The sequence below is a fragment of the Scomber scombrus genome, chromosome 23, assembly GCF_963691925.1.
Source record: "Scomber scombrus chromosome 23, fScoSco1.1, whole genome shotgun sequence".
NCBI classification, from domain to species: Eukaryota; Metazoa; Chordata; class Actinopteri; order Scombriformes; family Scombridae; genus Scomber; species Scomber scombrus.
Window position 1 is genome coordinate 8,800,649 of NC_084992.1, and position 26,810 is coordinate 8,827,458.

Sequence of the window (26,810 nt, forward strand, 5' to 3'; positions counted from 1 at the left end):
AGTTCACATCTTGAACACTCCATATTACCTCAGTCTCTTATCTGTTGTCAATTAGGTGTGAAGCATGTCATCTGCCTGAAAACAACATTTCTTATAATATGACTCATAGCATTAAAGTAAAGTTAAGCTCAATTTAACATCCTTGTCCCTTGAAACATCCATAGAAACACTGGCAGGAGGTTTCTTGGGCTCCACCCGAAATGTTTTTATAAAGCCCCAAACCTTTTAAGTTTTTAAAACAACTTAAACTTTGTGCAAAAAATAAAAATAACTTTTTCCTCTCAGTCTCTCCATTGTCATAAAGGGCTGATGTGTGTGTTGTGTTACATTCTGTCATGTCACTTAATTAACTTCTGGACGAGCCACGAGGGAAAATGAGTGAGAGCAAAAAGGAGAGGACAGAGGGGAGGAAGCAGGGCAAGAGGAGGAGAAATGATGAGCAGAGTGAGGAAGAAGTGAAAAGCAGAAGTTAACAGAAAGAGAGAGAAAAATGTGTGATGAGGAGCTAGGAGGAGAGCAGGACAGAAGTGGAAATGGAAGTCTGGATTTGAGGAGAGAGGAAGAGAGAAGAAAGGGAGGAGTGAATCAATGAAGAACAATGTGATAGGATGTAGGCTGTACAGGATGATTTTTTTTCCTGGGTAAAGGGCCGTACACAGCAAGAACGATAACGATAACTATAATGATGACTGTTAGTTTAGTTCACACCACACCTTTAAAGACAACGTCAGTGGCAAACTAAATCATTGGGATCAATTTCTCACCACAGACTGACACATTGTGAATTGGGGTATAATAATGTGCAGAGGGGATTTCCTCACATAGGTTTGTCCCTCTTTGTTATACAAAGATGCAGGATGACAGCAAGCTGTGTGAGAATCTGGCTGGGCGTAAGGTAGCAGTGAAAACGTAGGATGGGTTTTCATTGATTTGGGCATTCTCTCAATAAGCAAAGAGGAAAGGATTTGATGATGAAGCATAGAAAGCCGGAAGAGTCAGTGTGGGAAAATCTGACATTAAAGATCTCACTATGCATCTTGAACACTCCCTATCACCTCAGTCTGTCAACCAGCTGTGAAACACGTCATCTGGCTGACAGCATACATTTGATTTTAACAAAAAACTCTATTTCCTCATTTTAATCGGTTCAACTCTCCTGCAGGACTCTTGCTCTGCAGACATGGGTGGAGCCTTTGATGGCAGGTTTGATTGACAGTTCAGGCACACAGCTCACATCAAATAACAAATCACCACATCAGAAGATGAATATGGAGGCAATAAATGATGAAGGCTCACATCAAATGATGAAATTGTGCCATCTAGTGGTGAAAACTAAACATAGACCCACAAATAATAAAGTATGGAGTTTAATTTGTGTGGATGTTCTTTCTTCATATATAATGACTGTTCTACCTCTGTATTCACTATTTGATGGGTGACTCTTCATTGTTTGACCTTTATATTCATAACAGTTGGCATTAATTGCAATGTGTATTTGTTATTTGATGTTCAGCTTTTCATGATTAGATATGGATCAGTAGTGCACCACTCTCCTCTCTGCTTCCTCAACTCTGTCTGCTCGCTGATCAGATCATATTAGGTAATATTCACATGTGATATTGGATGGCAACATTTCTTAAGATCAGGAGGAAGAAGCTAAAAGTTTTGTTCCCCCAGATGTTCCTAGAGCTTCAAATTTAATAATTAAAAATAATAAAACTCTAGCTCACTCAGTTATATAAATATATTACATTAATATTATCAAAATATAAACAAATTAAAACACCACTGATTATTTAATTCTTTAAAAAGTTTATTGATGCCAAAAACACTGAAGCACATATAACACCAGTAAATTCATGAAAACTTTCCAGTATAATAACAGAAAAAGTTTATTACATCCTGAAGCTTTTGAAACTAACACTGAAAAAACTGCTGAGTTTAAAGCTGCAGTATCACCTGGTTAATATCATTTACACATTTCAAACTGATACCTCCTGCTGCTTTTTGAAATAGCTGCAATCAAACTTTTAAGATGAAGTAACAAAATAACTTTACAAATAAAATAATAATACAGTGCATAAAAACTAAACCTCAGTAGTCTTGTGCTTTCTGCTAAAAAACAAAGTATTAAATCCACATGATGTAATTATTTCATATAATCTTATTAACTGTACGAAGCATTGAGCATGGGTGATATTTGGATAGCAGAGATGCACACAATGGTTATAAAATGCTGTTAACCATATTTATTTGGCCTTGTCCACACAGCTGTGTTGGGTTATTCAGAATTTAATGCTTTGGAAATCGCAATATGAGATAATTCATCTTATTATCAGTATGATTAATTATTACAGTCTGAACATAACATGACAGAATTATTACCATGAGCTGTTCCTGGTTTAACTTCAGAATAAACAGCTTCATCAGTTGCTGCAGGAGCTGATTTTCCTTTAAATGGAGAGAAGATTAAACATTTGTCAGTAATATTATAATTTATAATGATAATGTACTGAAGGGTTGTCAGGGTTAATGTCTCCACTGATAATAAAAGAATAACAGTATTATAATGTCCACAGTGTTCAAAGCAGTCACAAAGCAGAGTATTATGACTTTTACTGAATTTAGTAAATATACTGATACTGAATATACACACTGATGTATAAATACTGTTCTTCAGCACTGCAAACACACATAATGTAAAATAAACATACATTCAAACACAAAATATTCAGTGAAAAAGTAATAATTACAAACACTTACAATTTGGGTCTTCAGAGCCTTTGATTGATTCATAGAGACAAGTATCACCTGTGAGCAAAAAGTAAAAGTCAAGCCAAAGTCAAATTAATCATTTTAAAATGCATGACACCAATCAAATATCACTTCTAACAATATAATAGAAATGTTGGAGTAAGAGTTAGAGTTAATAAATAATCACAGAATGAATCAGGATTAGTTTGAAGACTGACCATGGAGAAGAGAATTGTAGATGTGATCTTGAGTTTCATTCAGGTTGACCATGTGATGTGTGGCAGAGTCCTGATTGGTGCTCTCAGACTGGATTGGTCTAAAACATTTAGCAAATACAATATAATAAGTTACATCTAAGGTACTGCTGTTATGTTCAAAATAAAAAAGAGGAGAGGTTTGTACCAACCTGACAGAGTGTGAATCTGTGAAAAGGATATTTGGTGTTAAATGGTTTTGTTTTGTAAATGATTTTCTCTTAAATTATACAATAGTTGTATTTCAGACTGCTCCATGTTAAGGTTTATACTTTACCGTTTTCAGGGTGTTCAGAGCCTCTGATTGATTCATAGACACAAACATCACCTGAGAGCAACAAGTTAAAATCAAACTGAGGTCAAATGTAATATTTTAAATGCATGACACCAATCAACTATCACCTTTCCAACTAAAATCCTCAGGTTTCTTTTTTAAATGTGATTTTAATGTTGCAAAGACGGAATCTTAAATGTTTTAGAGCCTTTACTGTATTTGTAGACTGTAATAGAAATGTTAGGTTACAGTTAAAGTAAATATAAAATGACAAAATGAATGAGTATTAGTTTGAAGACTGACCATGGAGAAGAGAATTGTAGATGGGATCTTGAGTTTCATTCAGGTTGACCATGTGATGTGTGGCAGAGTCCTGATTGGTGCTCTCAGACTGGATTGGTCTAAAACATTTAGCAGAAACAATGAATTTAATAAGTTACATAGAAGGTACTGCTGTTATGTTCATAATAAAAGAGAGGAGAGGTTTGTACCAACCTGACAGAGTGTGAATCTGTGAAAAGGATATTTGGTGTTAAATGGTTTTGTTTTGTAAATGATTTTCTCTTAAATTATACAATAGTTGCATTTCAGACTGCTCCATGTTAAGGTTTATACTTTACCGTTTTCAGGGTGTTCAGAGCCTCTGATTGATTCATAGACACAAACATCACCTGTGAGCAACAAGTTAAAATCAAACTGAGGTCAAATGTAATATTTTAAATGCATGATACCAATCAACTATCACCTTTTCAACAAAAATCCTCAGGTTTCTTTTTTAAATGTGATTTTAATATTGCAAAGACGGAATCTTAAATGTTTTAGAGCCTTTACTGTATTTGTAGACTGTAATAGAAATGTAAGGTTACAGTTAAAGTAAATATAAAATGACAGAATTGATAAAGATTAGTTTGAAGACTGACCATGAAGAAGAGAATTGTAGATGGGATCTTGAGTTTCATTCAGGTTGACCATGTGATGTGTGGCAGAGTCCTGATTGGTGCTCTCAGACTGGATTGGTCTAAAACATTTAGCAAATACAATGAATTTAATAAGTTACATTGAAGGTACTGCTGTTATGATCATAATAAAAGAGAGGAGAGGTTTGTACCAACCTGACAGAGTGAGAATCTGTGAAAAGCATATTTAATATTACATGGTTTGGTTTTGTAAATATTGTTTCTGCTATTCCACATCATGACATCAGAATACAGCTTTGTATCTGAATAATTAAATCATAAAACATTCAACATCAGATGGAAAAAGTTTCACCTTTGGATCGTCTGTAGAGATACAACAGGATCAGGAGAATAATAAATACAACTCCACAAACCAGCCCAACAATTAATCGTATAAGAGATGAAGAGTTTTCAGGCCTGGACACTGCTGCAAGAGATAATACATTATAAATATTAATAAAATCAGGTAAACTTCACAGCACTTTTCTTAAACTCGTTTAACTTAAAATCTGATTTAGAAGTTGACTTCCAAAGAACATACACGTGAAAAGAAACACATTAATGTACAAATCTAGAAGTATAAAAACACAAATATACACTTTACACACTAAACACACAATAAACCAGCCGCTGATGCAACTTCTCTTCAGCACAAAAGAAAACAACCTTTGACTGATCGTTCATTTACAGTAGATTTGGGTTTTTATTTATAATATATTACAATATGTAAAATCAGCTGAAACTAAACCTGTAAATTGGAATTTCTGTTCGACCACATTTCATCCAAAGACAGCAACACAGTTTACAAAAAATTAAATGTATGAATTGTTTTAATCCTACTCACCCTGAACTGACATCCAACTCTGTGCTGATTCTTCTCCTGAGTATTCACACTTGTAGAAACCTTCGTCTGACTTTGACACTGCAGAGATCTTCAGCTCTCTTCTGGTATCATTTTGGATAAGTTTGTCATTTTGATAGAAAAACACGTTGGAAAGTAATTGTCCTCTCTTCAGTTTGCAGCCAAGAGTAACAGACTGTCCCTCAGTCACAGGATGCACAGGGCTCACCAGGATAATATCTGCTCCTGTAAAACAGTCAAAGAATAAGAAGTTTCAGTCAGAGACCAGCTGGAGACCTTTAGAACAAGGTGACATAAAACTATAAGAAGAGATCACACATATACCTTTATTTTTCTCCAACTAATAAATCTCACAGAATCAGTGTAGCTGAACAAAGACCCAACATTTCAGCTTTATTACATAACTGTAAATATAGCTATGGCTAGTTAGCTCTAGAGCTAACAGTACATATGACAGAAACAGTGGATGGCTACTGTCACAAAAACACCTCTGACTAAATCAGCATTTTAATATCATCAAGAATAAAGAAAAATCTTGTTGTGGACCAAATATACTGAATCTATAAATATATATATTTAATTTTCGAATGGATTGAAAAGGTCTTGCTGTACACCAAAAAAGCTGTGGACAAAACATATTTGACCTTTCAAAATATTAATTTCTACTTGTTTAAATAAATATGAAGAATCTGTTGGTTGGTGTAATTTCATATTTTTTATGCTTTTGCATTTTTTTGCTTTTTACATTGTGCAGAGTACATCTGATTTTCTGATTGATTACATTGTATTTCTTTATGATAATCTTAAGAAATAATAGTTTGATAACCTTTCAGTTATTTGTTAAAGAAAACAATATAACATCATTTCTATCAAAAGGTTAGGTATATAACTTGTTTGTCTACACAGGAAGTGTAGTTAGTGACACCATGTTGAAAATAATTTAAATACAAGATGAAAACATACTCTGTATAGTGATGTTGACTGCATTGCTGAACTCTCCTGATCCAGACTCACACCAGTACACTGCATCACTCTGCTGTGAACTGCTGATGTTGCATGTGGATCCAGTCATGGACCTCCAGTTATAACAGTCTGACCTGTAGCGATCCTCAGGAAACCTCCTCACTCTCCACTCAGTAAAGTTTCCTTCACAGCTCAGTGAGACAGAGTCAGAGGTGAAGTGCTGCACTCTGTCAGGACTCACTTTGAGAGTCACTGCTGAATGAACATCTGATGAACATGTAATGAAAAACCAAGAAGAGAGATATTACATTTAAAAAGATCACAATGCAAATAATTATCTTATTTGTACTTTTAATATTATTTATTGTTGAGAATAAAAACATCTGAATCATATAAATGGTGCATCAGATGCTGTGTTTAGGTGAAACTGAGTGTTAAGAACATACAGAGCATATGGACTGACAGTGGAGACGTGAAGTGTGCTACAGAGTGGTTTGAGCTGTTTTATGGATGTTTGGATTATTTTTTCTATCTTGAAAACTTGCTACCAAGATAACTACAACAACTGTTCACTGTGAAGCCCTCCTCAATAACCAACTAATGAACTACTCGGATTCTAGACAGTTCAACATCATCCTCGATCTCTCTGCAGCCTCCTCTCCCGTCTCCAATCTTTCCTCAACATCACTGGCACCGCTTTCACCTGGTTTAAATCTTTTCTCACCGACAACAAATCATCAAAATAATTAATTCTGTTGCCAGACTCCTCACTCAAACCTGTAATGACCGCATCACCTCCGTCCTCCAGAACCTCCACTGGCTCTTCATCCCTCACCGCATCCAATATAAACTTCAAATCCCTCCACAACGTCGCCCCCTCTCACCTCACTGACCTGCTCCACCTGTACTCTACTTCCTGTAACCTCCGTTCATCAGATATTAACCTCCTCTCCACTCCTCTCAGGACCAAGCACCAGACCTGAGGGGACAGAGCCTTCTCAGTTGCTGTCCCCACTCTCTTGAACTCACATTCACATCACTTCTAAAGACTCACCTTTTTAAATCCGCTTTTAATGTTTGATTGTTTTGATATTTTCTTTTGTTGTTTTATTTTATTTGTTTTGTTTCTTCTTTTCTGCTTTTATTGATTGTTTTAATTCATTATGTACGGTTTTATTGTTTTAATTGTCTTTGATTCTGTAAAGTGTCTTTGAATATTGTTAAAAGCACTTTATATTAAGATGTATTAATATCATTATTATTATTATTATTATTATTATTATTATTATTATTATTATTATTCATTGTCTCTATATAAAGTACTAGTCAAATGTTTGGACACATCTTCCCTTGATGGGTTTTCTCAGGTTTCTAGTTGTTTCTGTACTGACTCTCTGGAACTCACATTTAAATCACTTCTAAAGACTCACCTTTTTAAATCCGCTTTTAGTGTTTGATTGTTGAAGTTGTAAAGAAGGAAATCCAGCTCAGTCCATTATGTAAAATAATTGAACATCAACATTGTGTTTGGTGAAAAACTGAAATCTGGACTTGATGGAGAAAGGTCATAGGTTCACCACAATCAATACCCAGATAATGACATCACAACTGCTTCTTGACAGAAGGAGACAAAAACAAACAAACTCACCTCCAGACCAAACAAACCCAGGTTTGCTGTATTGAGTGTAATACACTGGGTCTCCTCTTCCAGCTCTACACTTATATCCTGCTGTGTGTGTCGGTCCATGAATGATGTAGGAATCCTGTTCAGTCCCATTGATGCTACCAGGTAGCAGCTCATAGATGTAGAAGTTGTCTGATAGTTTGGGAACAGTCTTATACCAGTAAAACCTCCATCCTGCAGATGGATGTTCAACCTCACAGCTCAGAGTTACTGAGTCTCCAGGACTCAGCCATAATGGAGACACAGTGAGGACAGCTGCTGGTGGATCTGTTGGAAAGTGATTTTCTCAGAATGAAAACATGTTATGATAAAACTTATAAAATGAACAGTAAATAAATCATATAGATATTTTATATCTTAATATGAAAGATGTGTTGCTTGTGCTGTTAGACTCTTTCTCTGTTCATTTTGTGTCCAATCAAAAGCGTCTAGGAATTATTTCAGATATAAAATAAATTAAATATAATATATAATATAAATATAATGAGTTATTAGGTAGCTGAACGATATTAAGATGAAGAAACACTATCATAATTCATTAATCTGGAGTTAGGAAACACCAGAGATAAAAATGTTGACAATATAAAAAGAAAATTAATAAAAATGTTAAAAATTGAGAATACAGTATATTATTGCACATTTTTTATGATACAACTTTAGTCTCTATTTTAGAATTATAATCTATATTCATATATTTTATATCTAAATATGGACCACCGAAATATAATTTTTTTGAACATTTGACATTTTCAGTATAAAATTAAATATGATCAGACTTACTATCAGATACTGTCAATTTGATGTCAGCGCTCCACTCTGTTGAAATACGTTCTGCATTTTTCTTTCTGCCTCTACACCTGTAGTTTCCACTGTGGTATGAAGAAGCTTTGCTAATCATGTATTCATGGTTATTTGTAGATGTGTAACGAGGACTCTTCCATTCATACTCCCACTCTGTGTCTCCATCATGGATCTCACATCTCAGCATGATCGTCTCTCCACTGTATATCTCAGTCCAGTTGGGTTGAAGAGTCACAACAGCCTTATTTGTGACTGTTCACATAAAAAAATTTATTAATTAAAAAAAGTTTGAAGACAGAAGTGTGAAAACGTATCAAGCAACATGTTTTAGGCAAAAACATTTAAATTAAATTGAGACAAAACCCTGAGATGAACCAAAATGGATTATTCTAAAGACACACACACACGAATGAAAATTAATTACATTACATATATACCTTGCACATATTTATGAAAATTGGGGTTGTGGTGGGCGAACTGGTTTAAGGAAGTGAAATATCCTGATTAGGTGGGGTGGGAATATGGGAATGGCAATGCTTGTAAAATTTCATATGAAATGGTGCAGTGCATCCCGTTTTGTTTTATACAAGATTAATGTTTTAATGTCCAAATAAAATTAAAAATACAATAAATAAAATATACTCTTGTTTCACATCTTTACACAACCTGAACAGGCATCAGAGGAACAAGAGCTACTAACATATAATCACTTTTTCATTAATATTCTCCTTTTTTGTTATAAATACCAAAATGACTATTTTTACACTACTGATAATAGATTTAAATAATACATGTTTTATTTTTCCACAACAAATAATTAAACTCACCAGTTTTCCTAACAGTGACTGCTCTGCTGTACTCTGTGAAGATCTCTGGGTCTCCTCTTCCTGCTCTGCACTGATAGATGCCTCCTTCTGAGACCTTGTTAACTGGTTTAACATTTGTTATGGGCTGAAGAGCAGAAGAACCTGAGTCACGTCTAAACCAGTAGTATTTCCAGTCAGCAGAGGAATCCACAGAGCAGGTCAGTGTCACATCGCCACCTACTGGTATGATGGTTTTGTCTGCTGTCAGTGTCGGCTTGGCTTTATTCACTGTTCAGTTCAGAGAAAAAACAAACTAGTATCAAATTGGATGAAATTTCACTTAGAAAAACTCATTTACCCAAAACCATCATATAGAAGTTACAAACAGAGCAACATATGACTCATCTTGGTCTTTGACTGATTTGGGGTTGTTGCAGAACAGTTTTTATTGATTATTTTATATTTGTTTTATTTTTGATTAACACCAGACAAGTTGTGATGATCATGTGGTAACACTGGTGCTAAGCCTCTGTTGTTAAGTTCAACACATGATTCACTGTCATTTATTATTATATTTATTAATATTTATTCACCTGTTGGAAGACAGCTGATATTTTATATTTTATGTTGTTTTCTGCACATTTCCATGTGAATCATTATAAATCAAAAGTACACTGTATATTGTCTCTTCTTAAGTTATTCTGTTCTCAAACTAAAACAGAATTCGAGTCTCTTGCTGCTCATAGGAAGCTACGTTATTATAGGAAGGAGAAAATATTTACTGTTACTTTATCGAGATAGATTGAAACATAGAAAAACATGAATATGATATGAACATATTTGACTTACATGATCGTCTCAGTGTGACGGCTTCACTCCACTCTGTTGAGAAATAAACACCTCTTCTACCCTTACACATGAAGTTTACATTACTGGATGAAGAAGCACTGATTCTGAATTCTTTGTCTTTCTGAGATGACACCCTGTTGTTTTCTCTCCATTCATATTCCCATCCAGTGTTTCCACCTCTCTCTATCTCACATCTGACAGTGATTGTCTCACCACTGTATATCAGAGGCCAGTTGGGTTGCAGAGTCGCAACAGCCTTGTTGGAAACTGTTCAAACCAAAAATACACAGTTAGGACACATGTGGAAATAAATGAAAAAATAAATAAATAAATACAATTAAGAGAAAAGACAAAAAATGCAAGGCAAGATCAAATGAACAGTTGAAAAATTAAATTATAAAATCAAGTAGTATGAACAGACCTTTGTAATCACATCTGTTTGTCAGATAAACAGGTTTTTACTGAGGACAACAGTATGGCTAATTATACATATTATATAATAATGGCTATTACTGTAGTGTTTTGTGTACTCGTACTTTTTAAAGTAGTTTTAAAAATCTTTATTTTTACTTTTACTTTAGTATGTTTTGTTTTAAGTGTTGTACTTTGACACATTTTAAATTACATCCGTTACTGAGTAAAATAAATGTTGGCTGAAATCAAATTAAAATTAAAATAAAAAGCGAAGGGGATTGTACAGAAGCGTTGACTAGCATCATAACTTCACATTCATAAAGTAACAACCTGGCAGCTAGCTCTCATAGCGACATATAAACTATAACAGAACAAAGCACACTCACATTTTTATGGACGCACACTAACGACCCGACTGCTGCTTTGTCTAACAGTCCTCCAGAAAGCAATAAGTATCATCAACAGCGAGTATGCTCTATCCAAAGAATTTACACTGATGACGTCAGGGCGGCGTTACTTGCCCCCACCCAGAAAGACAAACCGCTACTCCAGTTCATTCATTCCCTCTGAGATTAAGCTGCTGAATGCAGAATAGATATTTCTTTTCTTTGGTGCCTGGCACAGTCTCCTGCACTAACCCTAACCCTCAGGGCTCTTATATATATATTTATATTTATATGTTATCTAGTCCTATGTATATTTTATGTGCAAAAAACCCTGGCACTTTCTCCACGGATCTGCTTTATTTTGTGTATTTTGTCTTGTCTTACTGGTGTTGCTTCGTGGCCCGGGCCGCAGTCTGTCTGCTTGGCTGCTCGGTGGGCTGCAGACACCACTTTTAGCCTGAGTTTGATCCCCTCATGTTAATGGTATGATTTGTACAATTGTGTTTTTCTTTTGTTAATTTGGCCCTAACTGCACATTTAATTTCAATAGCTGATTTTAATTTTGTGATTTTCTTTATGTAATATTTGTTTGGGACAAATGTTCTTTTGTTTTCTTTACATTGTTTGTTCCTATTTTGCTATAATTTATTTTATTTGGGCAGGTATTTTGTTGAGCTGGTTTATGTTGTAATCTGCCCATTCCTTCAGTTTGTAGCTATCATGTTTTATACTAGTTGGTCTTAGTTACTGATTAGGTTCCCTTCTCCCTTCCTGTATGAATGGTGTGTTTTTGTAGTTTTTAAATATATTTGGTTTTATAATCACCTTTTTTAAACTTGGAACCACGTCTCTAGCCTATTGAGTAGACGAGCATGTGTCTTGTTAAAAAGTAAATTAGTTTGGTGAAATTTCCAAGGTGTCGTTGTTTAGCAACTTGTTAGGTTAGTAAGGGCGCAATACCCACCTAACCTTATTACCCTAAAACCCTTGAAAGTGTACAGACGTGTAACATCACACCATGGTATCTAGAGCCTTAAGCTCGCCACATCTGTGTACAAACTGAAGTATTAAACAAATGTTGCATTATTACCATGATAAAGGATTGAATACATGTTCAAACTTCCTTCAGAGAGCTAAGAGGTACTGGACTACATCATCCATTCATTCAGGTTCTTGTTACCACATATGGTTCTCTTCCTCACTTCAGACACTGTTTAAGAATTACATTTAAAGAATAAATGTTGTTTTATTCAAAAATAAATGACTCAACTCACCAGTTTCCTGAATAGTAACTTTATTGCTGTCCTCTGTGTAGAAGACTGAGTCTCCTCTTCCTCCTCTGCAGTAGTAGATGCCTCCTTGATTAACACTTATGTCTCCGTCATGGCTAAAATATGCCATGTGCTGAGCTTCAGAAGACTCAGAGGTTTGTCTGTACAACATGTATGACCAGTCAGCAGAACCGTCCACAGAGCAGGTCAGTGTCACACTGCCTCCTACTGGTATGATGGTTTTGTCTGCTGTCAGTGTGGGTTTGGGTTTATTTGCTGGGAGAAAAACACAAAACAACAACTATAACAATTGTAATGAGATTTGACTTTTAGTGTTTTTACTCCATCATACTGTTACACAACAGACTTGAAACACTAACAGCTCATTTTCAGTAATTCTGTTTCCACACTAACAAACAACCTCTTGTTACTGCGCTGCTCATAGGAGGCTGCATCATAGTTGGAGGGAGAAAATATTTTCTGTTATCTTACTTAGATGTGAAATGAAAAACAGGACATTTGGAAAATGGATGATAGATAGTTTGACTTACATGATACTGTCAATGTGGAGACATCACTCCACTCTGTTGAGTAATATGAGTCCTTTCTACCCTTACACCTGTAGTCTCCACTGTGGGAAACAGAAGCTCTGATAATCTTGTATTCATGATCTTTGTGAGATATGTTTGTGTTGTTTACTCTCCATTCATATTCCCATCGAGTGTTTCTGCCTCCTATCTCACATCTGACAGTGATTGTCTCACCACTGTATATCAGAGGACCGTTGGGTTGCAGAGTCACAACAGCCTTGTTGGAAACTGTTCAAACCAGAAATACACAGTTAGGACACAACTAGAAATATAAAATTAAGAGAGAAAAAAAATCAAGTAGTATGAACAGACCTTTGTAATCACATGTGTTTGTCAGATAAACAGGTTTTACTGAGGACAACAGTCCTCCAGAACACCTAAACCTAAACTCTTACAGGATTCATTTATCTCACAGTGCAGAGAGACCTGACTGTTCAACATTAGTCAATTTATAGGGACAGTTTAAAAAATCTCCTGTAGTTGTGTCTTTGTTGTCTAGGTTACCAAGCAGGTAGATTACTAGAAATGAAAAAAAATATTAAATTTTATTATATATTATTCAACATTACGATTTAACATTTATACAATAAAAACAGATGTTGAGGTTTGTTGTGAAAAGCTTTTATTTGCACTCCAGGACAGTCTGTTCACAGCCATGTTTCTTATAAACATTCACTGTATGAAAAGATGATTTGTAGCAGGGAAAAAGTTGGTGAAGTAATAAACTGAGGATCACAGTACTGTCAGTAAATGTAATGATGTGTCAGATCTCATGCTGAGAAAGGAGTCACCACTCGGGGGAGCCATTGGAGTAAAGAATCTGACCTACCGTCACTGACTCTGATCATTTTAAAATATACTCAATAATATCATCTGAAAGCCACCTCACCTATTTAAAATCTAGATTGAAACAAAGGAAAACTATTTCAGCTGAAACATTGAGTTAAATGATATTCAATGTCAAGGAAAAGTCCATAAATAATACTGCATTAAACAGTCATGTGTTTTCCAGATATTTATGAGTTAAACTGAGCAGCATTAGGGAAGAACCCTCAACTCCATTATTGTGTGTAGCAGCATAGAAATGTGATTATTTATTTCTATACTCTAGTCGCAGCATTTAATTGAACGCTGCTGGTAACCAATTATGGAGAGCGGGCTGGGTATAAATGTGACTAACTTTTTGGTTTATAATTAAGTGAAACTCATCAGCTGGTTCGACACATGACGTCACCATCACCTGGTTGGATCCGCTGCTGCTTTGTCTCCCTGTTTTGTGTTAACTGCTGCTTTTCTCCACGGATCTGCTTCATATTGTTCTGCTTGGTGTTTATTTTTCTATGCTGTTGTGTTAGTCTTTTCTTACTGGCGTTGCTTCGTGGCCCGGGTCGTAGTCTGTCTGCTTGGCTGCTCGGTGAGCTGCAGACACCACTTTTAGCCTGAGTTTGATCCCCTCATTTTAATAGTAGGCCTATGATTGTGTGGAGTTACTGAATTTGGTTCAGTCGCCCCTAACTGCACATTTAATTTCAATGGCTGATTTTGTGATTTTCTTTATGTAATCTGTGTTTACTTTACATTGTTTGTTCCTATTTTGCTATCATTTGTTTTGTTTAGCTTGTTTGTTGTAACCTGCCCATTCCTTCAGTTTGTAGCTATAATTTGTTTTTTATGTTTTGGTTAATTCATTTTACTTGGTGTAACTCCTAATTTGTTTTATCCCCCTTTCAGTTGCTGCAGGTCGGTGGTGATCTGGGTGGCAGTATCTCCTTCCTGTGTGCTGTGCTCTCCTGGGATTTTAGGTGATCTCACAAAGTGTATGTGACTGTCATGTGTGCCTGGGTGACTTATTGTTGGCTCCCTCTCCCCTCACTAGTTCCTGTCCCACCAGTAGGCCTCAGCTCCTGATTAGGTTCTCTTTCCCCCTTCCTGTATGAATGGTGTGTTTTGTAGTTTTTAAACTTTTTTTTTTTATATAATGTTCACCTTTTTTAAACTTGGAACCACATCTCTTGCTTATGGAGTATACTAACGTGTGTCTTGTAAAAGGTAAATAATTATTGGGGTGAAATTCCCAAGGTGTCGTTGTCTAGTAACTTGTTAGGTTAGTAAGGGCGTATTAATACCCACCTAACCTTATTACCCTAAAACCCTTGAAAGTGTACAGACATGTAACATTACATAATTGTACCTAAAGCACTCTGCTCACCACATCTGTATACAAACTGAAGTATTAATCAAATGTTGCATTATTACCATGATAAAGGATTTAATACATGTTCAAACTTCCTTCAGAGAGCTAAGAGGTACTGGACTACATCATCCATTCATTCAGGTTCTTGTTACCACATATGGTTCTCTTCCACACTTCAGTCACTGTTTAAGAATTACATTTAAAGAATAAATGTTGTTTTATTCAAAAACAAATGACTTAACTCACCAGTTTTCTCAATGGTGACTGGATTACTTTCAGGTGTGACAACACTTGATCCCCTTCTCCTTCCTCTGCAGGTGTAAATGCCTCCCTGTGAGATACTGAATCTGTTTGATTCACCATCGTTTGCTGTCTGAAAGGTTTTTTCAGAAACCGGTGAGGTTTGTCTGGACCACTCATATTTCCAGTCAGCAGAGTTCTCCACATTGCAGGTCAGAGTCACACTCTGCTGTCCTCGTATGGTGTAACTGTCTGCTGTCAGTGTAATCTCACGTCTACCTGCTGTTAAGTTTAGAAAAACAATAAAACAAAGAAATCACTGTAATGAACATCAAATGAATTTAGTCTCTGTTTGCATATTTGTTTATAAACAAACTCCAACTTTTCTCTCTAAATGCTCAATATGTGTTTTCTGCTACATTTACCTGTGAATCAGCGCATTAAGCTTTGAATTGAAGACTTTAGTAAACATAAGTCAAACCACTTCTTGACTTCAGTTTCTCGTTTAGTGACTCTATGAAAACATTTAGACTAGGGCTGTCAATCGATATTTTTTTCTAAATGTATTAAATGTTTTCAAGTTTTAATAATCTTAACATGGGAGTGGATACATATGCTTGCTTTATGCAAATGTATGTGTATGTATTTTATAATGTATTACAAAAAATAATGCCATTAAAACGAATTAGCGTTTACTTTGACAGCCCTGATGTAGACAAAAGAAATATTTAACTGTAGTTAAAGATCAGAAAAGCTAAGTGGACTTTTTGAGCTAAGATTATTTTGTGGACATTTTTTCATCACAGTATAACAGCTAATTACCTTCCACCTGATTCTCCTCCTCCATCAAACTTACACTTATATAAGTTTCTGTCTGACACTGATACTGAATGAATGGTCATTTCTACAGTAGTGACTGATATTCTACGTGATTGATGGTTTGTGTCCATTTCAAGAGGCGATCCATCTCTGTAGAAAGTGGCTTTCTTCTCATTTCCAGGAGGACGATGCCTACAGCACATAATCACTAAGTCTCCCTCAAACAATGTGAATGAAGGACTTTCCAAGATCACATCTGTACAACAAAGGTGTAGTCTTGGTTCATTAGTCATGTCAGTTACTGTAAATTGTTAGAAATATTTTAAATAAACAAAGCTATTACATCAGTGATTTATCTAAATATAATATCATTGTTAAACATATATAACGGTTTTAAAGTGTGTTGTGAGAATTTAGCATCAAATTGGATTAAGAGTTAGTTGAAGTCACATTTACTGTAATAAATGTCCACTAAACATGTCTGTCCCAAATAAAAGCAACTCTATATTTAGTTTCACAGTTATAAGCATAATATTGCTCATACAGGTTAATCCTGAACTTTGCTTTCACAATTATAAGATGATGAATAAAAACATGGCCTCTACTGGCTCCAAAAAGAAGTCAGGTTGTATACATGAGAAAATGACCTTACTCTCACTTGATTTATTTTTGGTCTCAATCACTAGTTTCAAGTCCTCTTAAACACAGCATGATGATGATGATGATGTAATTCATGGTTTAATTTAAAGATAAAGATAAAGCATGCTATATTTTAGGGTGTGGCTACGTTGTGACTGACAAGTTGCTACCATGGTTACAACAGTGGTAAGAAAACGTGAACATAGCATAACTACATATTCATAGTATATATAGCTGTAGCGTCGCTATTTCAGTGTGTTTTCAGTTCATGAAAGTTAAATGTAACATTCTGGTCGCCTCCTGTAAACTAGCATTAGTATCAGCATTATCACAGTTATCAGAAGACTGTAAATGCACCATGCAAACCAAACTGTCAGCTAGCAGTCTCCCTCTCATCTAAATGTGATCACTTCTCATCACTTCTTGCTCCTAATATCTAAGATGTTGACGGTCAAAATGCCAAAGTCCAGGATTTAAGGTGATATTACAGATCCCATTTCCTTGTAAGACCTGCACTACTCTGCCTCTGATTGGTTATCTAACTCCTCATTCCTAAACCTCAGTGCTAGCCAGTCAGAGTTAAATCATAGATAAGATTACCTGCATTCATTTTAAGCCTAAATGTACATTATTTCTAGTGTTTCAACATCTTATTTTAGTTTGTTTCACTTACTTAAATATGACTTTTGTTCTGTCCCTAAAACAGAAGTTTTCCACAGGTACTTAATAACACTGTTTCATCTCACAGCACATGTGCTTCATTCATGGATAGGAAAACCCAGAGTTCACTGAGCTGGTTGATGGCGAGCTTCGTAGTACTGATTATCTGGACGGCCAATGTTAGACTCAGTGAAGCCAGTTAACATAAAGATATCCTAGATATGTTGAACTTCTTCATAGTACAGACCCAGCTCTCTACATGAACATGTATTTTGAGGAAAATACTGTTTTACACTTCTGGGCAGTAATGTAGTCATTTAATAAGTTATATTGATACATGGAGTAAAATGATATACTTAATAAAATCTAAACTTTAAAATGGGAGTTTAAGAATAATATTGTGGATGATGAAATATTTATATATAACATATATTAAGAAATTACTCACCTTCATCTTGTCCATAGCAGAGTTTATTCATCACTGAAAAAAGATTGAAACTTAATCAGACAAAATCAAACTGAAACATTCATAATAAAGTCATTTAAAACTTCATAGTCTGTAGTATATACAGTTAACAGTTAAAATGAAACAACTCTTTAAAACATTTTTTTTTAAATAAAATAAGAAAAACCATGAAATTCAAAACCCACATACATAACGATACCTTAAACATTTTACATGGCAAAAAAAATGCTTCAAAAAACAGTCCTCCAATCTACATTTCATATGAATACGAGATCAGAGTTTTTCTCAAGCTGGTATTGAGTTTAGTCAGCCTGTGGTTCTTTCTTTTATAGGGAAAGTTCAGACCACATCAGGTGGTTTGACCACAGCAAACTTTGACACCGTTTCACCTCCTGACCACTGCAGAAATATCTTAGCTTAATTCTTGTGCAAAGGTTTGGGCCTGGAAAATGTTATTAAATATATGAACAATAATTATTTATTTTACATCCATGAACCATAAAACCATTTACTTTAATCATATCACATCATATACTGTACATAATTAACATTTAATTGGGTGTTTATTTGTGCATGTTTTACAGAACACGTTCAGTGCTCTTGCAACAACAATGCTGCATTGTGGTGAGGTGTGTGTTGTGTGTCTATGTGTAGAAGCCCTGACCAACAGATTTGTTGCCTCCAAAGAGCAAAAGCAGTGGTGGTGATATATCTTAGAGCACAGATCTTAAGATCTTAACCCATCACTGAGTTAAATGTTGAATATTCATATTTCATTTACAGCAAACTAATTATGTTTTATATCAACCTCATTATTCAGAAACAGTATAACCACATTATTTCTAGTATTTGTCATTTACAGCATGAATAATCCAACTAAATTCAAAGTCAATCAACATCCATCTATGATCTGAATTTCCAATTCTTGAATTTGTAGAAATAAACCTTCAACATCACAGTGTTACCGTCTGCCTACATAACTTCATCATGGTTAGCTTAACTGTTATTGTGGTTGGTTAATCTGAGCAAACATCACATATTCAAACAGAAGCCAAATGTCAGGACTCATTGTACAAATGTCTGGTATTAGGTTATAAAGGCTGCTTATGTTTACTGTCATTGACCTGCACTACATCCTCTGTTTATGAATTTCATTTCCTGTTTTTTTATGTTTTATTTTGAGAAATGATAAATGTATAAAGGGGAAAACAAAACAAATTACAGTATATTAAATATAGGGATGGCATGATACCACTTTTTCAGGACGAATACCATAACTGAGTATCTGTTGATACCGATATAAATATAATGTTTTTTTCCCCGCACTTAAACAACTATTGATGATCAGAATACATTTGTCTGGATGCATTTTGCCAATCTTGCCAAAGTAAACGTCCACATGTGAAACACAATTTCCACTGAAGGAAAACATGAAGCCCACAACATCAGAAAGCTGTGAAATATTGATGCTTCTTTTTATTTTAACTTTCAGTGATATTTAAAGTGCAGTATTGTGCAAAGGTCTGAGTATAAAATAGCAATAACTTTAAAATTAGAAACAGTTACCAGCAATGAAAAATAATTAATAAACGTATTATTATGTACCTGCTACTGTCATTGATGACAGACTACCTAACTCTAAATTGTGAATGCATTACTACAAAGTGGCAGCAGCAGTCATTTCTCAGTCAAAAAAACAACACAAAATGATCCTGGAGTAACTTCTTCACTTCACCAGCAAACATAACATCTGGTTAAAGAACCATCACTTACAGGTAAATGAGTTGAACGAAGGACTAAAAGCTACCTCTACTTTGCCTCTAACTCTGCAGCAGTGTGCGGACTATTTCACCGGCTCGTCTCACGTCCTCTGCTCTGACTCTGGTGACTGTTTGCAGGAAGGAGCCATGAGACTGTGTGTTTCTGCTCAGTGACGATCTGGATCATGTAAAAGCTGCTGATCTAACTCTTTGGACTCTGGATGGAAACAATTCGGAGGCATATTCAGCTCTCTTTGAATATGCTCAAAGCCTGAATATATAGAGGTGCATGTTTGAAATGGCCGACAGTCAGTGCATCATTAACACTACGCTCAGATCGGATCGAGATTCGAAATATCTGATCGACTCATTCCTAATTAAAAGTAAACTGTTGCACATTTTGCCCCATTGTGCTGCACACACTAAGCAACAAGAGCCTGAGTGGAAACAAGCCAAACCACTGCTTATCAGCAACAAACCAGTGAAGCACTTCCTCTTTACACATACAGTAGCTTAAATAATATATGTTGTTTTTATCCCAACACATACACATTCACACCAGAGCTAATGTTTTAATACACAGAAGAGGTGCATGGTACTATGCAGCATGTACAATCATATTTTTTTGGCAATAGCAAGTTAAAAAATAAGTGAAAACGATTTACTTGAGTCAAATCCAATGCATATCAATTTAATATACCAATTACATAAAGTACACTACTCTGCATCTGATTGGCTAAGAGTGAGGTTAGTTAGGGTTAAGGTAAGAATATTATGATAGTATTATAATGGACCCCACTGCTTTCCTTGGCAAGACCCACACTACTCTGCATCTGTTTGTCTTACCCCGATATATAAGCAACCAATCTAACTCCTCATATCTAAATCTAACTGCCAAAGCAACAAGTACTAGCCAATCGGAGAGTAGAGTGAGTCCTGCCCAGAAAAGAAGTGGGATTTATCATAAAGCATAAGGTCAACATCTGGCCTGCATGAACATGCATTTCGAGGGAAATGCTGTTTTACACTTTTAGGCAATAATGAAGCCATTTCAAAATGTGTATTGATACATGGAGTAAAAACATATTTACATGATAAAACTTAAACATAAAAATGGGATACGTTTAAGAATAATAAATAGGATGACAAATAAGAGATAAATATGTATATATAATAAATACTAAGAAATTAGTCACATTTATATAGTCAGTAGCAGAGTGTATTCAGCACTAAAAAAGAAAATTGAAACTTAATCAGACAAAATCAAACTGAAAAATAGTCACAATTCATAATAAAAGTCATTTAAAACTACATCATCTGTAGTATATACAGGTAACAGTTAAAAGGAAACAACTCTTTAAAATGAAAATATGTAAAATAAATTAAAAAGATTCAATTCAAAACCCACATACACAACAATACCTTAAACAATGTACATGCATGGTGCAGTACAGTATTTGTGCAGAAATAATTGCTTCAAAAAAAACAGCCCTCCAATCTGAACTGAGCCAAGTCACCAACCAACATCTGGACTATAAAATAACCTGTAGTTAAAAACCATAAGCAAGCTCTGTTCAAGCTCTCAGAGAAACTGATGAAACCAGTGATACTCTGTAATTGTGACTAATCAGGAACATGTTCTTTAATCTGTGCCATGCAAACAAAGTCAGTAATGTACTTACAGAATAATCCCAGCACACAGATCAAAGTGGACCTCATCCTCACATCCAGCACTGACACTCTGTCACTCAGCTGCTCCCAGTCTGACAAATGTTTCTACTTTGCTTCAATAATAATGCAGCAGAAAGAGAGAAGTTGCATTTCATATGAATATGAGATCAGAGTTTTTCTCAACTCTGAGTTTAGCCTGCCTGTGTTTCCTTCCCTTATGTCCGAAGCTCAGACCACTTCAGTTGGTTTAACCGCAGCAAACGTTGACACCTTTACACTTCCTGGCTACTGCAGAACTATTTTAGCTTGTGTCTTCTGCAAAGGTTTGTGAAAATGTCATTTAAAAAGGTATCAACAATAAGTGTTGTGTGTAGAAGCCCTGACTAACAAATGTGTTGCCTCCAAAGAACAAAAGCAATTGTATTGATATGATAGATTTAAACAAAAGAAAGCAAATAAAAAGACTCATCTTAACCCATCAAAATGTCAAACATCCCTTTTCAATTACAAATTAAAATCAAATTGTTTTATCTCATCATTATTCAGAAACAGTATAATCATATTTCAATTATTTGACACTTGCAGCATGAATAACCTAATAAATTTAAACAACACATCGATCGATGGTCTGAAATTCAGATTTGTTCCCAAAAATTTGGAGTTGTACAAATAAACCTCCAACATCAGTGTTGCTGTCTGCCTACCTAACTTTGTAATGATTGTTACACCCTGGCCTAGGGAACCTGGGCCCAACATGATCAAGAGTCCCCGCTCTTCCCATCCCCAAGAATGTGCAGCCAAACCATGGTTGAAGGTCCAGAAAATAGCCGTTTCTTTCCTTAATTCGGACAGGAGAAACAAATGCCCAAAACAATAAACTAAACTTCTAAACCTGGCCCTGATCTTAACTCGCACAGTAAACAAGAGAAAACAAAAGACAAAACTTAAACCTAACTCCTCACTGTATAAACAGGAGAAAAATGTTTCAAACAAAAAGAAAGGGCTTCTCCTCCCTACTTTTGGCTATCTGGATGACAAACAGGCACACATGTTAAGTACTTCAGATAACAGACATCACAGAACAATCAACAGCATGGCCTCCATTGTTGGGAATGGGAAGGAGAGAGGAGCAGAGGTCCAGCAGCAGCCAGTTTAAAAAACCAGGTCCAACCAATCAGCCATCAGCAATCCGTCAGCAGACCATCCAGAACACCTGTAGTCAATCACCCACACACCCGGATTTGCAGTCACTGAGAGCTGGGAGAGAGAGCCGTCACAACACAGGCAAAACAAAACATGGCCCAGAACCACAGATCATAACAATGATAAATAACTAATAAATGCATAAAGGGGAAAAATTACAAAAAATGAAATATATTAAAAGTAAACTGTTGCATTTTGCCCCATTGTGCCAAACACACTAAGCAACAAGAGTCAGAGTGGAAACAAGCCAAACCACTGCTGATCAGCATGAGAGAAGCAAACCAGTGTAGGCTACCACTTCCTCTTTACACATACAGTAAATAAAACATGTTGGTTTTATGCTAACACATACTTCATGTGTTATCACCAGAGCTAATCTTTTAATTCACAGAAAAGAAGAGGTGCATGATACTATGACATGAGGAAGTGGACAGTCATTTCTTAGTCTGACCATTCATTTAACAGGAAGTTCACATCTTGAACGCTCCCTCATCACCTCAGTCTGTTATCTGCTGTCAATCAGGTGTGAAGCATGTCATCTGGCTGAAAACAACATTTCTCATTATATGACAAGATGCCTCCTAGTATTAAAGTAAAGTTAAGCTCAATTTCACATCCTTGTCCCTTGAAACACTGGCAGGGGGTTTATTGGGCTACAGTGGGATGGATTTTCATTGATTTGGGCTTTCTCTCAATAAGCAAAGAGGAATGGATTTGATGATGAAGCACAGAAAGCCGGAAGGGTCATTGTGGGATAATCTGACATTAAAGATCTCACTATGCATCTTGAACACTCCCTATCACCTCAGTCTGTCAACCAGCTGTGAAACACGTCATCTGGCTGACAGCATACATTTGGTTTTAACAAAAAACTCTATTTCCTCATTTTAATTGGTTCAACTCTCCTGCAGGACTCTTGCTCTGCAGACATGGGTGGAGCCTTTGATGGCAGGTTTGATTGACAGTTAAGGCAAACAGCTAATATGATGAATGTGGCAGCAATAAATAATGAAGGCTCACATCAAATGATGAAATTGTGCCATCTAGTGGTGAAAACTAGACATAGACCCTCAAATAAAAAAGGATGGAATTTAATTTGTGTGGAGGTTCTTTCTTCATGTTTAATGACTGTTCTACCTCTGTATTCACTATTTGATGGGTGACTCTTCATTGTTTGACCTTTCTATTCATAACAGTTGGCATTAATTGCAATCTGTATTTGTTATTTGATGTTCAGCTTTTCATGATTAGATATGGATCAGTAGTGCACCACTCTCCTCTCTGCTTCCTCAACTCTGTCTGCTCTCTGATCAGATCATATTAGGTAATATTCACATGTGATATTGGATGGCAACATTTCTTAAGATCAGGAGGAAAAAGCTAAATGTTTTGTTCCCCCAGATGTTCCTAGAGCTTCAAATTTAATAATTAAACATACTAAACTCTAGCTCACTATAAATACATTAAATATATATGATTCAAATATATAAAAAAAAATAATACACCACTGATTATTTGATTCTTTAAAAAGTTTATTGATGCCAAAAAACACTGAAGCACATATAACACCAGTAAATTCAGGAAAACTTTCCAGTATTACAACAGAAAAAACTTACACGTAACATTTGATAGCAGTTTATTACAAATACAAAAGTAACTGTTGACGTTCATCCTGAAGCTTTTTCATCTAACACTGAAAAATATGCAGAGTTTAAAGCTGCAGTATCACCTGGTTAAAATCATTTACACATTTCAAACTGATACCTCCTGCTGCTTTTTGAAATAGCTGCAATCAAACTTCAAAATTAGTTTTAAGTAACAAAACTGTACAAATAAAATAATAATACAGTGCATAAAAACTAAACCTCAGTAGTCTTGTACTTTCTGCTAAAAAACAAAGTAGTAAATCCACATGATGTATTTATTTCATATAATCTTATTATATTAACTGTACGAAGCATTGAGCATGGCTGATATTTGGATAGCAGAGATGCACACAATGGTTATAAAATGCATATTTATTTGGCCTTGTCCACACAGCTGTCTTTACAGACCTGAAAGACAAGCACAAAACAAATAGATGTATAATTATTCAAGATGTAAAGATGCTTTCAAAATGTTATTATTATTATTATTTATTTATTTATATAGTTTTCATTTCATTTAAAAAGGACATTGCACATTGATCAACATTTCTGTAAAAGTGCCAGAGTTAGCCATCAGGCTGTCCTTTTGGCAAGGTGTTGTAATACCCATTATTATTGTGACATATAATCTATTTAATTATCAGTATGATTAATTATTACCATGAGCTGTTCCTGGTTTAACTTCAGAATAAACAGCTTCATCAGTTGCTGCAGGAGCTGATTTTCCTTTAAATGGAGAGAAGATTAAACATTTGTCAGTAATGTTATAATTTATAATGATAATGTACTGAAGGGTTGTCAGGGTAAATGTCTCCACTGATAATTAAAGAATAACGGTACAATGATGCTCACATTGCTCAAAGCAGAGTATTATGACTTTTACTGAATTTAGTAAACATACTGATAATGAATATACACACTGATGTATAAATACTGTTCTTCAGCACTGCAAACACACATAATGTAAAATAAACACACATTCAAACACAAAGTATGAAATGAAAAAGTAATCATTACAAATACTTAGAATTTTGGAAATACTGAGCACATTACATACATGACACTGTGCCTGAGACCAACATGATGGTGAGTGTAGACTTTGCCTACCTTTGTGTTTCTTGGCTTTATTGTGACGGTTAACCTGAGCATACGTTGGACCGTCATCTAAAACAGGTTCAACTTTAGAATAAACAGCTTCATCAGTTGCTGCAGAAAAAGATAGACGTGTTGGGTTATTCAGAATATAACGCTTTGGAAATCGCAATATGAGATTATTCATCTAATTATAAGTATGATTAATTATTTAAGTCTGAACATAACATAACAGAATTATTACCATGAGCTGTTCCTGGTTTAACTTCAGAATAAACAGCTTCATCAGTTGCTGCAGGAGCTGATTTTACACACATAATGTAAAATTAACACACATTCAAACACAAGATATTCAATGTAATCATCACAAACAGTGTAATGTGCTCAGTTATTGCAAGATTTTAACTGTGTCTGAGACCAACATGATGATGAGTGTAAACTTTACCTACCTTTGTGTTTCTTGGCTTTGCCTTTATTGTGACGGTTAACCTGAGCATACGTTGGACCGTCATCAAACCATACATATACGTGTCTATGAACTAAGCTAGCTGCTACTGTCATGCTATGTTCAACACTTTTTACTGACCCTACAGCACCACCTGGTGGCGGAATTTATACAACGCTTAACTCGTGAATGGACCGATTGCAATGCAAACTAATCCATTAAATGAACTAAATTACTCACAAAAACCCCACAAGTGTATATGATTGAACCACAGTTTCTTTGTTTAAATTAACTGTTGTTAGCAGCCCCAGGAGTTTATGACGAGTTAGCGAGTTAAGCGTTGTACAAATTCCGTCACTAGGTGGTGCTGTAGAGACTGTAGTTGTGAAAGTGTCCAGAGAAGAAGAAAACTCCGTTCAGTGTTGTAAATGGCAAGACAGTAGCAGCTAGCTAGCTTAGTTCATAGAAATATATATATATATATATATATATATATATATATATATATATATATATATATATATATATATATATATATATATATATATATATATATATATATATATATATATATATATATATATATATATATTTCTACCATATATATATATGGTTTATCAAGCAGCTGAGTAAACATACTGGTGTACTGGTACAGACTGTCACCCCTCACTTTATCACTTCCATGTCACGTCTGGTATTTGGTACTTGCCCTTTCCGGTTTGTGTCATTTGTTAAAGTGTTTTGGGACTTGTAAATTTGTCTCGGCGCTTGTAAAAGTGTTTCTCGTCTTGTTAATTTGTTTTCTAAGATGTAAATTTGTTACGGGACTGGTAAAAATGTTTTGCTAATGTAATTTTGTTTTATGATATGTCAAAATGTTTTTCAAACTGTAAATTTGTCTCAAACATTGTAAAGTGTTTCACATTTTATATTGTTGGTTTGCACTTCCCAGTCACTGTACTCCCGGGCCCTGGTGGCTTAGGCCAGTTACATTTCCATTGCTCTAGAACTCTTATTCTGACATTTGGCTTACTATTTATAAAGCTCGCTGTAACCTTAGACTCGACTACTGCAATAGTCTCTTTTCTGCTCTCTCTCAAAAACTGAGAAA

At 35.2% G+C, this 26,810-nt stretch overlaps 1 protein-coding gene and 1 long non-coding RNA gene across 2 annotated transcripts; both read right to left on the reverse strand.

Moving 5' to 3' along the window:
- Positions 1 to 2,227: 2,227 nt before the first annotated feature.
- LOC134005676 (uncharacterized) lies at positions 2,228 to 3,094 on the reverse strand. The gene is made up of 3 exons (XR_009927877.1): positions 2,973 to 3,094; positions 2,764 to 2,811; positions 2,228 to 2,451 (listed from the first exon to the last, which is right to left on the reverse strand). It is a non-coding gene; the product is annotated as an uncharacterized LOC134005676 (long non-coding RNA).
- A 474-nt stretch (positions 3,095 to 3,568) lies between these two features.
- LOC134005511 (uncharacterized) lies at positions 3,569 to 25,815 on the reverse strand. Its single transcript, XM_062444436.1, has 17 exons — positions 25,704 to 25,815; positions 25,499 to 25,555; positions 25,270 to 25,368; positions 12,826 to 13,092; positions 12,278 to 12,550; positions 10,204 to 10,470; positions 9,376 to 9,642; positions 8,528 to 8,800; positions 7,712 to 8,014; positions 6,064 to 6,330; positions 5,083 to 5,325; positions 4,552 to 4,665; positions 4,395 to 4,410; positions 4,203 to 4,300; positions 3,903 to 3,953; positions 3,778 to 3,793; positions 3,569 to 3,683 (listed from the first exon to the last, which is right to left on the reverse strand). The coding sequence occupies exons 1-17, from the start codon at positions 25,813 to 25,815 to the stop codon at positions 3,569 to 3,571; spliced, it is 2,838 nt and encodes a 945-aa protein (XP_062300420.1).
- Between the last annotated feature and the right edge of the window lie 995 nt (positions 25,816 to 26,810).